This window comes from Scyliorhinus canicula, chromosome 1 (assembly GCF_902713615.1).
Source record: "Scyliorhinus canicula chromosome 1, sScyCan1.1, whole genome shotgun sequence".
NCBI lineage: Eukaryota > Metazoa > Chordata > Chondrichthyes > Carcharhiniformes > Scyliorhinidae > Scyliorhinus > Scyliorhinus canicula.
In genome coordinates, this window is record NC_052146.1 from 18,850,466 (window position 1) to 18,863,469 (window position 13,004).

At 52.1% G+C, this 13,004-nt stretch overlaps 1 protein-coding gene across 3 annotated transcripts in view; it reads right to left on the minus strand.

Moving 5' to 3' along the window:
* The window catches only part of myo1ha (myosin IHa), a 216,831-nt gene that overhangs the window by 53,387 nt on the left and 150,440 nt on the right, over positions 1-13,004 (minus strand). For all 3 annotated transcript variants that reach the window (XM_038815345.1, XM_038815462.1, XM_038815402.1), the window contains 4 exons: positions 12,834-12,914; positions 10,040-10,131; positions 3,709-3,803; positions 2,707-2,753 (listed from right to left, as the gene is read on the minus strand). In XM_038815345.1, the coding sequence (XP_038671273.1) occupies positions 2,707-2,753; positions 3,709-3,803; positions 10,040-10,131; positions 12,834-12,914 (315 nt within the window). The remainder of the gene's footprint in view (positions 1-2,706; positions 2,754-3,708; positions 3,804-10,039; positions 10,132-12,833; positions 12,915-13,004) is intronic.

Consider the following 13,004-nt stretch of genomic DNA (forward strand, 5'->3'; position numbering starts at 1 on the left):
GAGATTTATTTGCAGTTGAAATGAAGAATTAAAATACATCTGAAGGCAAAGGGTAGGAGCGGGGTTGGCAAGGTGCCTTCGATTCTGCAATAATAACTGTCGTGTTTAATTATTCCGTGTTTGTTTAGCTGAGTCTGTTTTGTATTGATGCTCACTGTGCTTGATTAGCTAAGTCTACGTGTGAACACAGGGAAAAAACATATTATCGGGAAGGCATTCTCCGGCTGCGTGTTTCTCGGCAGCTGCGCCGTTCGCTAGCGGCGGTATTCTCTACTCCTGCCACATGTCAGTGTGATTTCCCATTGAAATCACCCCGTGCCGCGGGATAACCAAGGGACGCGCAGGGATGCACCGTTGGCGGGAACGGAGAATCCCAATGACTGGAGAATTCTGGCCGAGAAGCTGCTGGAAGTAAGGGGAAGACACATGTGAATAAACCCTGCTCCACACAGAAACCAGTATAATCTCGGCAAAGCTTTAAAATGTCTAAAATATAGAAGAGTAATGATGGGGAAACCGTCAGCCCCTGCTGTCATTACTCCTCTGAAGCTGACAGTAACTTCAGGAGTCTACATATGTGCAGTTAATTGCAGAAATCCAGAAGGTGCTATCTGTAACTCTACACTTCTGCAGAGGGTGCACCGATGAGAACCCCCCCCCCCTCCCCCCGCGACAATCAATTAGAAATCACTGAACTGACAAAACCTCCACTCTTAGGATCTTATTCCCACTCCATAAATTTGTGAAAAATTTACACCTTGTTGAAGAGGCGTAATTGGGTTTTTAGCAGAGTACTAAGTTCATAATTACTGACTTTGAAAGAGTAATTGTATATTTGTTAAATGTCAAATTTCTCCATTTTGATAAGGAATTCCGCATATTTATAATATTATGTTTTCAGTTGGTTTCCAAAATTTAGTTTCTGTCTCAATCCCTTGTACCTGTTGTAATCATTTATTATGCTTTTTGTAAAATCCCAGGTTTTGCTGTCTGTGAGGAAACTTCAATATGATTGGCTGTTTACCCTGCTTGATGATATTACTGTTGCTGGATGTCTGGGGGTTCTGTTGATTTGGTGCCACATTTAAACTGACATCAGGGTTTGGGCCACAGAGATCGTTGGTCTTCTTTTGGGGCCAGCTTTGTTCATTGTCAGAGAGGAGCAACTTTGCTTCACCGCTAATCACAAACTCTGTCAGTGGAAGCAAAGTAAAACACCCTTAAGGGGGTGCCGGGGGGAAGGGAGATTCAAAGAGACAGTCAACCATGTTCTCTGGCTCCCACCATCCATTTGAGTTTACCTTCCATCATATGAACTAGGTTGAGTTACAGAAGTCAGTTGTATGCAGACTGAGGCCTCGGGAGAGATTGTTTGGAAATAAGCTGGTGGTGTGAGCCAAGGTGTGGAGGTTAATTGCTTGCATAGGCCGAAGCCTGGGAGCAGGTTACCTGCAGAGGCCGAAACCTGGGAGCAGGTTACCCACAGACGCTGAAGCCTGGGAGCAGGTTACCCGCATCGGCCGAAAGCTGGGAGCAGGTTACCTGCAGAGGCCGAAGCCTAGGAGCAGGTTACCTGCATGGGCCGAAGCCTGGGAGCAGGTTACCGCAGGCACTGATGCGCCTGCCCCACCCTCCCTCATTTGGGTGCATGAGCAATGTTGGTGCATGTGATCCAAGTAGTTAAATCTGATATAATAAAATCATAAAGTGTAATTTACACAGTTGCCCTAAAACCAGCTTAAACACAGCTTCACCAAGCCACAATGTTCTGATTTGCTTTATTCTTTTAAACCCTGGTGCTGCTCTGGACCATGAGCTCTGGACCTTCACTTGCATCTTTCAGTGTTCTCTTCTAAAGCAGCACTCTCTGGTCGAGGGCATTTTACATCAAAACTTATTTCTCCTCTTTGACAATGAGCTGCCATGTTACCCATGCCAACGTGCCCATCAGCTTCACAGAGAATAACACAGATTGACATCCAATAGATTGTGCTACAATCTCCTGGCTCAGATATCCCCTGGAATCATTGGGGGCGATTCTCCAATATGGAGCCCAAGTGTTCGTGCCGGCGTGAACGCCGTCGCGTTTTACGATGGCGCGAAATGGGCACGGGGTCGACCGATTCTGGCCCCCACAGGGGGTCAGCCCGGCGCTGGAGCGGTTCACACTGCTCCAGCCTCCCTTCCTGGCGCCAAATGGGCGCTGCGCCAACCCACACATGCGCAGTTGGGCCGCGATCGCGGGCCAGACCCCATTGGAGGCCCCCCCTGCCCCCCACCCCCACAGGCCGCCCCCCTGACCGTTCGTGCAGAGTTCCCGCCAGCAGGGCGAACAGCGCCAGCGGGACTCTGTTGTATCCGCTCGGCCCATCCGGGCTGGAGAATCGGTGGTCCCGCCGATTCCAGTGGCCCGCGGCCAGCGCCACGGCAAACACATCGGCGCAAATGGCGCCGATTCTCCGCACCTCGGATAATCGCGCGCCGGCGTCGGGGCGCGGTTGCAGTGATTCTCCGGCCTGGAGCGGGGCTCGGAGAATCGTCCCCATTATTCTGATGATTAGCACAATGGGATTGAGGAATGGTCCTCCCAATTAATTGCTGGCTACCCCTCCAGAGTTTCTAACACAAATGATTTCTCCTTCCATGATGACACAACCCCATTAAGGAAGGAACCACTGGAGGTGCTTTTCCTGAATTGATGCTCACCTCTTTGAGATTCCTGTACAGAAGATCATTGTTCTTATCGAGAAATCCTAGTTGAATAAGAATTTAAAGAGTCATACCTTTTCAGAATACGAATAGATGCAAATTATCCAAACATAAATTATTTAATGAAGGAACCTTCTCTGATATTGTAAAGGTTCACAGTGTCTTTGCTCTTAACAAAGCAAGGTCACGGTGGCACGATGGTTAGCACTGCTGCCTCATAGAGCCGGCACCCGGGTTTGATTCCAACCTTGGGTGACTGTGTGGAGTTTGCAAATTCTCCCCGTGTCTGCGTGGGTTTCCTCCGGATGCTCCGGTTTCCACCCACAGTCCAAAGATGTGCAGCTTAGGTGGATTACTATGTCCCTTAGTGTCCAAAGATGTGGGATGAGGGTGGGAAAGTGGGCCTAGATAGAGTGTATTTTCGGAGGGTTGGTGCAGGCTCAATGGGTCGAATGGCCTCCTTCTGCACTGTCGTGATTCTAACCTATAATAAGTATAACCACAATGAGACTCTCCTGTCTTCTGACCACAGAACCTGGCGGCGTGTAGAGATCCTGAGCTTTCAACAATCACAATCTTCAGATAGAGTGGTGCAATTAAATCAATGACGGGCATCATTATTAATTCTGAGCCAGTTCTTGTCAGATAGATTAATGAGAATGATACCACAGAGAATATGTATACAGGGGAAGTTAGAGATAAAAAACAGAAAGACTCTGCAAGTCTGGTGGCATCTGTGGAGACAGTAACAGAGTTAAAGTCTGGAGTCCTCTTCAGAACCTATCTTGTGTTGTGAAGATGAGTCATTCTGAACTCGAAACGTTAACTTTGTTTCTGTCTCCGCAGATGCTGCCAGACCTGTTGAGTCTTCCCAGCATTTTCGGGTTTCATTTCAATTTTACAGCGTCCGCAATATTTTTGCTTTTATTGAGAGTCAGAGACAGTTAGAAGTGGCCACCAATTTGTGAGCTTGCTCCCATTCCGTAGCTCCTCACTTACCGATAACATTATATGTGACATCTCCTGCATAGTGTAGCAGCCTGAAGTCACCACGGTGCATGGTCTTCCTCGTCTTCTGATCTGCCAGCTTGTGCCTGCAGTGCATAATGGAGAAAGAGTGACCCCAACTGGGTGAAGGGCGTTTACAAGTTTCCAGAAGCCACTCTTCTGGCTAGGTCCTTGCAAACTGAAACGTCATTCAGCGTTAAATAAAACATGCCCTCTATGAACTGAACCCCTGCTTTCCACTTTCTCCCGCAGAATAAAGTTAGCTGGGCTTCAGCACAAACCTTTCCATTTTTTCCCTTCTTCTCTTGAAGAAGCTTATTCAACTCCGCAGACATGAGCAGCTGTTCAGTATCTATCGCTGGCTTTGAAAGCAGACCAAGGCAGGCCAGCAGCACGGTTCAATTCCCGGAGCAGCCTCCCCGAGCAGGTGCCGGAATGTGGCGACTAAGGGCTTTTCACAGTAACTTCAACTTTAAGGGCAGCACGGTAGCATGGTGGTTAGCATAAATGCTTCACAGCTCCAGGGTCCCAGGTTCGATTCCCGGCTTGGTCACTGTCTGTGCGGAGTCTGCACATCCTCCCCGTGTGTGCGTGGGTTTCCTTCGGGTGTTCTGGTTTCCTCCCACAGTCTAAAGATGTGCGGGTTAGGTGGATTGGCCATGCTAAATTGCCCGTAGTGTCCTAAAATGTAAGGTTAAGGGGGGGGTTGTTGGGTTACGGGTATAGGGTGGATATGTGGGTTTGAGTAGGGTGATCATTGCTCGGCACAACATCGAGGGCCGAAGGGCCTGTTCTGTGCTGTACTGTTCTACTGTTCTATGTTCATTTGAAGCCTACTTGTGACAATAAGCGGTTTTCATTTTTTCAAACCGGTATCATACCAGTTCGGTGGCGGGGGGGGGGGGGGGGGGGGGGGGGGGGTTGTTGTCAGGAGATTATCTGACTACAATACATCAAAATGCATCAACCCTATGTTCAATCAATGTCCGCACACCTCTATCCTGCAGAAGTGGCAATCCACAGGCAGATTTCCAGGCTAAATGATTGCTGAATCAATTTATTATTCAACTTCTGCCCGAGCACAGATCAAGGATTGAACCCAGGCTTTTGTGAGCAGTGCGACTCAGTATTACACTGGCCGATTTTATCAGATCAACTGCATCTCTAACAGTCATGAAAACCCATTGTTAATGATCATGAGCCTTTACACTAAACAACTGAGAATACGTGCAGGACGGCTGGGAAAATAATAAAAACTATTCCTGTCCCTTAGGATTGTGGAGACGCCATTCCTAATCACAAACTCGGAATACAATTAAAATCAGAAATCTGCCCGCGTATGTACAGTGACCCATAGCAAAGGACAAAAAATACCAACCTCAAATACAGATGCAAGGAAGGAATATATGAAGATATGAAATAGGAGCAGGAATAGGCCATTCAGTCCCTCGAGCTTGCTGTGCCATTCATGGCTGATCTGTTTGTGTTACAGATTCCACGTTTCTATCTACCCCACCTCCCCCATAACCTTTAATGCCCTTGCCTCACAAGAGCCTATTGACCTCCACCTTAAAAATATTCAGTAAGGCTAACTTCTGAGGCAGAGAGTTCCAAAGCCACACAGCCCTCTGAGAAATAAATTTCTCCTCATTTCTGTCCTAAAGGTCGAACCCAAAGTTTAAAACAGTGTCCGTTAGTTCTGGACTCATTCGCAAGAGGAAACATCCTTTCCACGTCCACCTTCTCAATGCTGTTCAGGATCTAAAAGACTTCACACTCCAGTGGAAACAAGCCCAATATGATCAACCTATCCTCATAAGACGACCACTGAGCACCCAACAATGGGGGCAAAATGCCTGTACTTGACTGTTGACTGGTGGAGTGTGCAGCTTTAACTATGGGACTGGTATTGAATCTAGCCTAACTGATGGTAATGCCTATGGCTGTACAGGTCCATGTCTTTGGTTTTTGAGATCAAAGTTTTGTTTTGAGTAAGTGAATTCCAAACTCCATCAGAGAATCGTAGAATCAGGTTGGGGGCGGGGGCTGCCTGAGGGCGGCCGGTGGAGGCGCGGAACATGGGCTGGAGGCGGGCCCAAAAAAGGGGATGGCTGATCGGCGAAGGTGGGGGGCAATGAGTTCCCCAACAAGGCTGGTCACCTGGAATGTTCGAGGGTTAAATGGGCCGGTCAAGAGGGCATGTGTGTTCGCGCATTGAGGGGACTGAAGGCGGACATGGTAATGTTGCAGGAGGCGCATCTTAGAGTAACTGACCAGATTAGATTGAGGAAAGGCTGGGTCAGTCAGGTTTTCACTCGGGACTGGATTCAAAGACTAGAGGGGTCGTGATCCTGATCAATAAGCGGGTGGTGTTTGAGACGGGTAGAATAGTTTCGGATGTGGGAGGTCGGTACATTATGGTCAGTGGGAAACTGGACGGGGTGCAGGTGGTATTAGTAAATGTGTATGTGCCAAATTGGTTTGGAGTTTATAAAGAGGACGCTGGGGAAGATCCCGGACCTGGACTCGCACAGGTTGGTCATGGGAGGGGACTTCAACACAATTATTGACCCTGGCTTGGACCGGTCAAGCTCGAAAACGGGCAGGGTGCCAGCAATGGCAAAGGAACTAAAAGGGTTCATGGAGCAGATGGGGGTGATGGATCCATGGAGATTTGGGCAGCCGAGGGTGAAGGAGTTCTCCTTCTAATCACACGTGCATAAAGTGTACTCCCGGATTGATTTCTTCATTATGAGCAGGGCCTTACTGGCAGGGGTGATGGATACGGGGTACTCGGCGATCACAATCTCAGACCATGCTCTGCACTTTGTTGACCTGCAGGTTAGTAAAGACAGTAACCAGCGCCCGCACTGGAGGTTGGATGTGGGACTTTTGGCTGACAAAGGGTGTGCGAGTGGCTGAGGAAATGTATTCAGAACTACCTGCAGGTCAACGACACGGGGGAAATTTCAGCAGGGATGGTCTGGGAAGCACTGAAGGCGGTAGTCAGAGGGGAGCTGATCTCGATACGGGCCCATAGGGAGAAGGTGGACAGGGCAGAGATGGACAGGCTGGTTAAGGAGATACTGCAGATCGATAGGAGGTATGCGGAGACCCCAGAGGCAGGGCTTTTAAGGGAACGGCAGAGGCTACAGGCGGAGTTCGGCTTGTTAACCACAGGGAGGGCGGTAGAGCAGCTGAGAAAGGCGAGGGGGGCAATCTATGAGTATGGAGAGACGGCCAGCAGAATGCTTGCACAGCAGCTTAGAAAGAGGGAGGCAGCCAGGGAGAGAGGGAAAGTAAATGACGGAGATGGGAACCTGGTTGGAGATTCAGCAGGGGTGAATAAGGCATTTAGGGATTTCTACAGTGGGCTGTATAGGTTGGAACCCCCTACGCCTCGGGAGGGGATGAGGCACTTCTTGGGGGGGCTGAAATTCCCAAAGGTGGACGGGGAGCTGGTAGAAGGGCTGGGGGCCCCGATTGGGTTGGAAGAGATAGTGGAGGGTTTGAAGGCCATGTAGGCGGGTAAAGCCCCGGGGCCAGATGGGTACCCAGTGGAGTTTTATAAAACGTTCTCTGGGATATTGGGGCCGGTGTTGATGAGGATGTTCAATGAGTCAAGGGAAAGAGGGGTGCCACCCCCGACGATGTCATAGGCCACGATTTCGCTGATTCTGAAGCGGGACAAGAACCCGGAGCTGTGTGGGTCCTACAGGCCGATATCCCTGTTGAATGTGGACGCCAAACTGCTGGCAAAAATGTTGTCCTCCAGGATTGAGGATTTTGTTCCGGACGTTATTGGGGAGGACCAGACGGAGTTTGTTAAGGGAAGGCAGTTAGTGGCCAATGTAAGAAGGCTGTTAAATGTGATCATGATGCCCCTGGAAGGTAGGGAGGTGGATGTAGTGATCACAATGGATGCAGAAAAGGCTTTTGATCGGGTAGAATGGGACTATTTGTGGGAGATACTGGGACGGTTCGGATTTGGGCGGGGCTTCATTGACTGGGTCAGGTTGCTGTATCAGGCTCCTGTGGCAAGTGTACGGACGAATAGGACAACATCGGACTATATTAGACTGCACCGAGGAACGAGACAGGAATGCCCCCTCTCCCAACTGTTGTTCGCGCTAGCTATAGAGCCGTTGGCAATTGCTCTGAGAGCTTCAAGGGGCTGGTCTGGGAGGGGGGGGGGGGGGGGGGGTGGAGCACAGAGTCTCGCTGTATGCAGACGACCTGCTTCTGTATGAGGGGATGGAAGAAATCGTGAGGATTCCAGGGGAATTTGGCCGGTTTTCGGGGTATAAGCTAAATATGGGGAAAAGTGAGATGTTTGCGGTCCAGGCGAGGGGGCAGGAGAGGCGATTGGAGGAGCTGCCGTTTAGATTAGTAGGGGCAGCTTTAGATACCTTGGCATTCAAGTGGCGCGGGAATGGGACCGGCTGCATAAATTAAATCTGGCACGGCTAGTAGACCAAATGAAGGATGATTTTTGGAGATGGGACGCGCCCCCATTGTCATTAGCTGGGAGGGTGCAGACAGTGATGATGACGGTCCTCCCGAGACTCCTGTTTGTGTTTCAATGTCTACCCATCTTTACTCCGCGTTCCTTTTTCTGGCTTTGTTTGGGCGGGCAAGACCCCACGGGTAAGGAAGGTAATGCTTGAGCGGAGTCGGGGAGAGGGCGGGCTGGCGCTGCCAAATTTTAGTAACTATCACTAGGCGGCAAATATAACCATGATCAGGAAGTGGGTGTTGGTAACTGCGCCTCTGCCATTCCCGCCGGCACGATACTCCACCAGCCCATGGTAGTGGCAGCCCTGAGAGTCTGGGGCAATGGAGGAGATATGTGGGAGCAGTGGGAGCATTGGTCTGGTCCCCAATCTGTAATAATCACTGGTTTGCCCCGGGAAGTATGGATGGGGGGTTCCGGAAATGGCGGAGAGCAGGGATTGAGAGAATGGGGGATATGTTTATAGAGGGGAGCTTTCCGAGCACGAGGGCGCTGGAGGAGAAGTTTGGGTTGACGAGGGGAAACAAACTCAGGTATCTGCAGATGCGGGACTTCTTCCGTAAACAGGTGTCAACCTTCCCGCTCCTACCGCTAACGGGGATTCAGGATAGGGTAGTTTCCAGAGGGTGGGTAGGAGAAGGGAGCGTCTCGGACATTTACAAGGAACTTATGGGGTCACCGAGGAACTGAAGCACAAGTGGGAGGAGGAGCTGGGAGGAGAGATAGAGGATGGTCTATGGACAGAGTCAACGCATCCACACCATGTGCCAGGCTCAAGGTCGTTCACCGGGCTCACATGACAGTGGCCCGGATGAGCAGATTCTTTGGGGTGGAAGACAATGCGCAAAATGTGCGGGAGGACCAGCGAACCATGTCCAAATGCTCTGGGCATGTCCGAAGCTTAGGGGATTCTGACAGGAGTTTGCAGATGTCATGCCCACGGTGTTTAAAACAAGGGTGCCGCTGAGTCCAGAGGTGGCGATTTTCGGGGTGTCGGAAGACCCGGGAATCCAGGAGGAGAAAGAGGCCGACGTTCTGGCCTTTGCTTCCCTGGTAGCCCGGAGATGGATACTATTAGCTTGGAGGGACTCAAAGCCCCCGGAGTCGGAGACCTGGCTATCGGTCATGGCTAGCTTTCTCTGTTTGGAGAAAATCAAGTTTGCTTTGAGAGGGTCAATGTTAGGGTTCACCCGGAGGTGGCAACCATTCGTTGACTTCTTCGCGGAAAAGTAATCGTCAGCAGAACGTGGGGGTGTTAGTTTAGCTTAAAGTAGGGGATTAATAAAGGTGGGACCTGCAAGGGAGGGAGACGGCTTTTGCACTATGTTTATAGTTTTATGTACATTGTTTATTGAACCGTGCTGCTGGCCTGCCTTGGTCTGCTTTCAAAGCCAGCGATTTAGCCCTGTGATGGGGCTGGCAATCGCTTACTGTTACAAGTAGGCTTCAAATGAAGTTACTGTGAAAAGCCCCTAGTCGCCACATTCCGGCGCCTGTTCGGGAGGCTCGTACGGGAATTGAACCGTGCTGCTGGCCTGCCTTGGTCTGCTTTCAAAACCAGTGATTTAGCCCTGTGCTAAACAGCCCCTGACAATGTGGTAATCAAAATAGCACATGGTCCCACTGTCTGTGACTGAACCTGCATGAGAGAAAACCTCACTTCATAAGAAAAGGTGCGGCTGTAATCAGTTTCTGCTCACTGACAATGTTCCTTTCCTCCCCTCGCCCAAAGAAATGGCTTCATCTTAAAGCTGGGGCCTTTGAGACACACCAGAAGCTGTGGTCTTACAGAGCACCTCAGATACCCACGTTAGGAAGTGAGGGTGGGCTCCCACTTTCTCCTCCAGTCTGTCCAGAAAAGTAAGATCTGTGGCTTCTCCAGGTCGCAGACATTCTTCATCCTCATTGGAAAGGAAACAAAAAGTCACTCAGACAACAGCACATTAACATCAAATACCAAGAAAACATGTTCCAATGTAAAAACCCAGGCACATTGAAGAATGTTTAGTGGGGGAGAAACAGAGGGGGTTGTTGAATATCCAATTTTATCATGACAACAATACAGGTTATGATAAAATCAGTGCAAATGGAGGCCATTTGGCCCATTATGCCTGTGGTGACTCTTTAAAACACTTACCCTGGGCGGGATTCTCCGACCCCACGCAGGGTCGGAGAATCGGCGGGCAGCGGCGTTATTTCCGCTCCCGCAGGGTTTTGAAATCTCCCACCGGCCAAAAACCGGCGTTGTGCAAATCCCGCCGGCAGCCTCTGAAAACAGCTGGCGCCGGCGGGATTTCAATTTTTTTTCACTTACCTTAAATCTCCGGCCCGGATGGGCCGAAGTCCCGCCGACGTGGCCACGGGTCACGTCGGCGCAAATCAAAGTTGCTTTAAAACGGCGTCAACCATTGATGATGGTTGACGCCGTTCAGTGTCGGGGGGGGGGGGGTGGGTTGCAGCATCGGGGGGGGGTTGGGTTGCGGCATCGGGGGGGGGGGTTGGGTTGCGGCATCGGGGGGGGGTTGGGTTGCGGCATGGGGGGGTTGGGTTGCGGCATGGGGGGGGGTTGGGTTGCGGCATGGGGGGGTTGGGTTGCGGCATGGGGGGGGTTGGGTTGCGGCATGGGGGGGGTTGGGTTGCGGCATCGGGGGGGGTTGGGTTGCGGCATGGGGGGGGGTGGGTTGCGGCATCGGGGGGGGTGGGTTGCGGCATCTGGGGGGGTTGGGTTGCGGCATCGGGGGGGGGTGGGTTGCGGCATCGGGTGGGTTGCGGCATCGGGGGGTGGGTTGCGGCATCGGGGGGGTTGCGGCATCGGGGGGGGGCATCAGGGGGTGGGTTGCGGCATCCGGGGGGGGGTTGCGGCATCGGGGGGGTTGCGGCATCCGGGGGGGTCGCGGCATCGGGGGGGGGCATCGGGGGGGGCATCGGGGGGGGGTTTGGGGGCAGCGGCGGGCAGAGAGGGGGGGCTACGGATGCCCTGGGCCAACGCACCGTCGCCCCCCCCTCTCTGTACGCCGCTGCCCCCTACCCCAACCACCACCCCCCCCCCCCCCCCCCCACTAACGGAGGAAGGAAGGGGGGGAGGAAGGAAGGGGGGGAGGAAGGAAGGGGGGGAGGAAGGAAGGGGGGGGAGGAAGGAAGGGGGGAGGAAGGAAGGGGGGGGAGGAAGGAAGGGGGGGGAGGAAGGAAGGGGGGAGAGGAAGGAAGTGGGGGGGAGGAAGGAAGGGGGGAGGAAGGAAGGGGGGGAGGAAGGAAGGGGGGGTTGCGGCGTTGCGAGAGATGGGGGGCGGCGTTGGAGGGGGGTAGGGGTGGTGGGGAGGGAGGTGGGGGTGGTGGGGAGGGAGGTGGGGTGGTGGGGAGGGAGGTAGGGGTGGTGGGGAGGGAGGTATGGGTGGTGGGGAGGGAGGTAGGGGTGGTGAGGGGGGGGGTTGGGGTAGGGGGCAGCGGCGTACAGAGGGGGGGGGGCGACGGTGCGTTGGCCCCGGGCATCCGTCGCCCCCCCTCTCTGCCTGCCGCTGCCCCCAAACCCCCCCCCCAAATGCCGGAACCCCCCCCCCCCAAATGCCGGAACACCCCCCCCCCCCCCAAATGCCGGGTCTGTCTCTCTCCTCCTCCTCCTCCAAAAAACGCCGGGTCTCACCACTTCCGCAGCTGGTGAAACTGACGCGTATCGCGTCAGTCAGCTGCTAGCCCCTCCGGGAACGGAGATTGCCAGCTTAAAAGAAGGCCCCGACGCCGGAGTGATTAACACCGATTTTTCTCGCCGGAAACCCGCGTTACGACGGGCAACGGAGAATCCCGCCCCCTATTAGTCTCACACCCCTTCGCTTTCCCCACAACCCCTGAAAATACTCAGTTCTATATCCAGTTCCCTTTTGAAAGTTACTATTGACTCTCCTTCCATCACCCTTTCAGACAGTATGCACCAGATCATACAACAAATTGCTGGAAGCAAACTCTCCTCACCTCCCCTCTGGAAGGTAAGAATAGGTGAAGGCCATTCAGCCCCCTGAGGCTGCCCTCCCTGTCGCGAACTACATGTCGGGTGGAAATTGGGTGATGGCAGGGATTTTGATCAAACAGCCTGCACTAAGGCCAAGATTAACATGAGTCAAGGCCTTCGGAAGGTAAGACGGTGATAATGTTGGAATAAAACAAATTGATGGTGTCAAAGTTTCACATGTGAGGTATTTGCTGGGAGAACATAGGAATGCAAGTGGACTATTCGGCTCTTTGAAACTCTTCCAGCACTCAGTGAGTTCATGGCTGAGCTGCCACATGTTCAGCTTGGTTGATTAACATCCTTTCGAGAAGGAAATCTGCCTGCCTTACACGGCCTGGCCAGTATGTGACTCCAGACCCACAGAAATGTGGCTGATTCTAAACTGCTCCCTGCCTAGCAAGCCACTAGTTGCATTCAAGAAGACGGCTCACCACCACCTTCTTGAGGGCAATTAGGGATGGGCAATAAATGCTGGCCCAGCCAGTGACACACATATCTCATGAATGAACAAAAGGAATGAATGGGATATGGGGAATGTTACAATGATAGGTGGTGACTTATTTCTGATGGAATGATACAGAGAAAGGTTGGTGTTCTTACCAGGATGGAAATAATCCCTTTGAACTTTTGCTCCACAAGATCACAGATGATCTTGTTGTTGAAATACTGGATTGACTCCCACTGCAGACACAAGTTTGAACAAAGTCAGACAGACATAGATCCATAGACTGAAACATGTTCGAAGGAGGCTATTCAGCTGATCAAACCTCT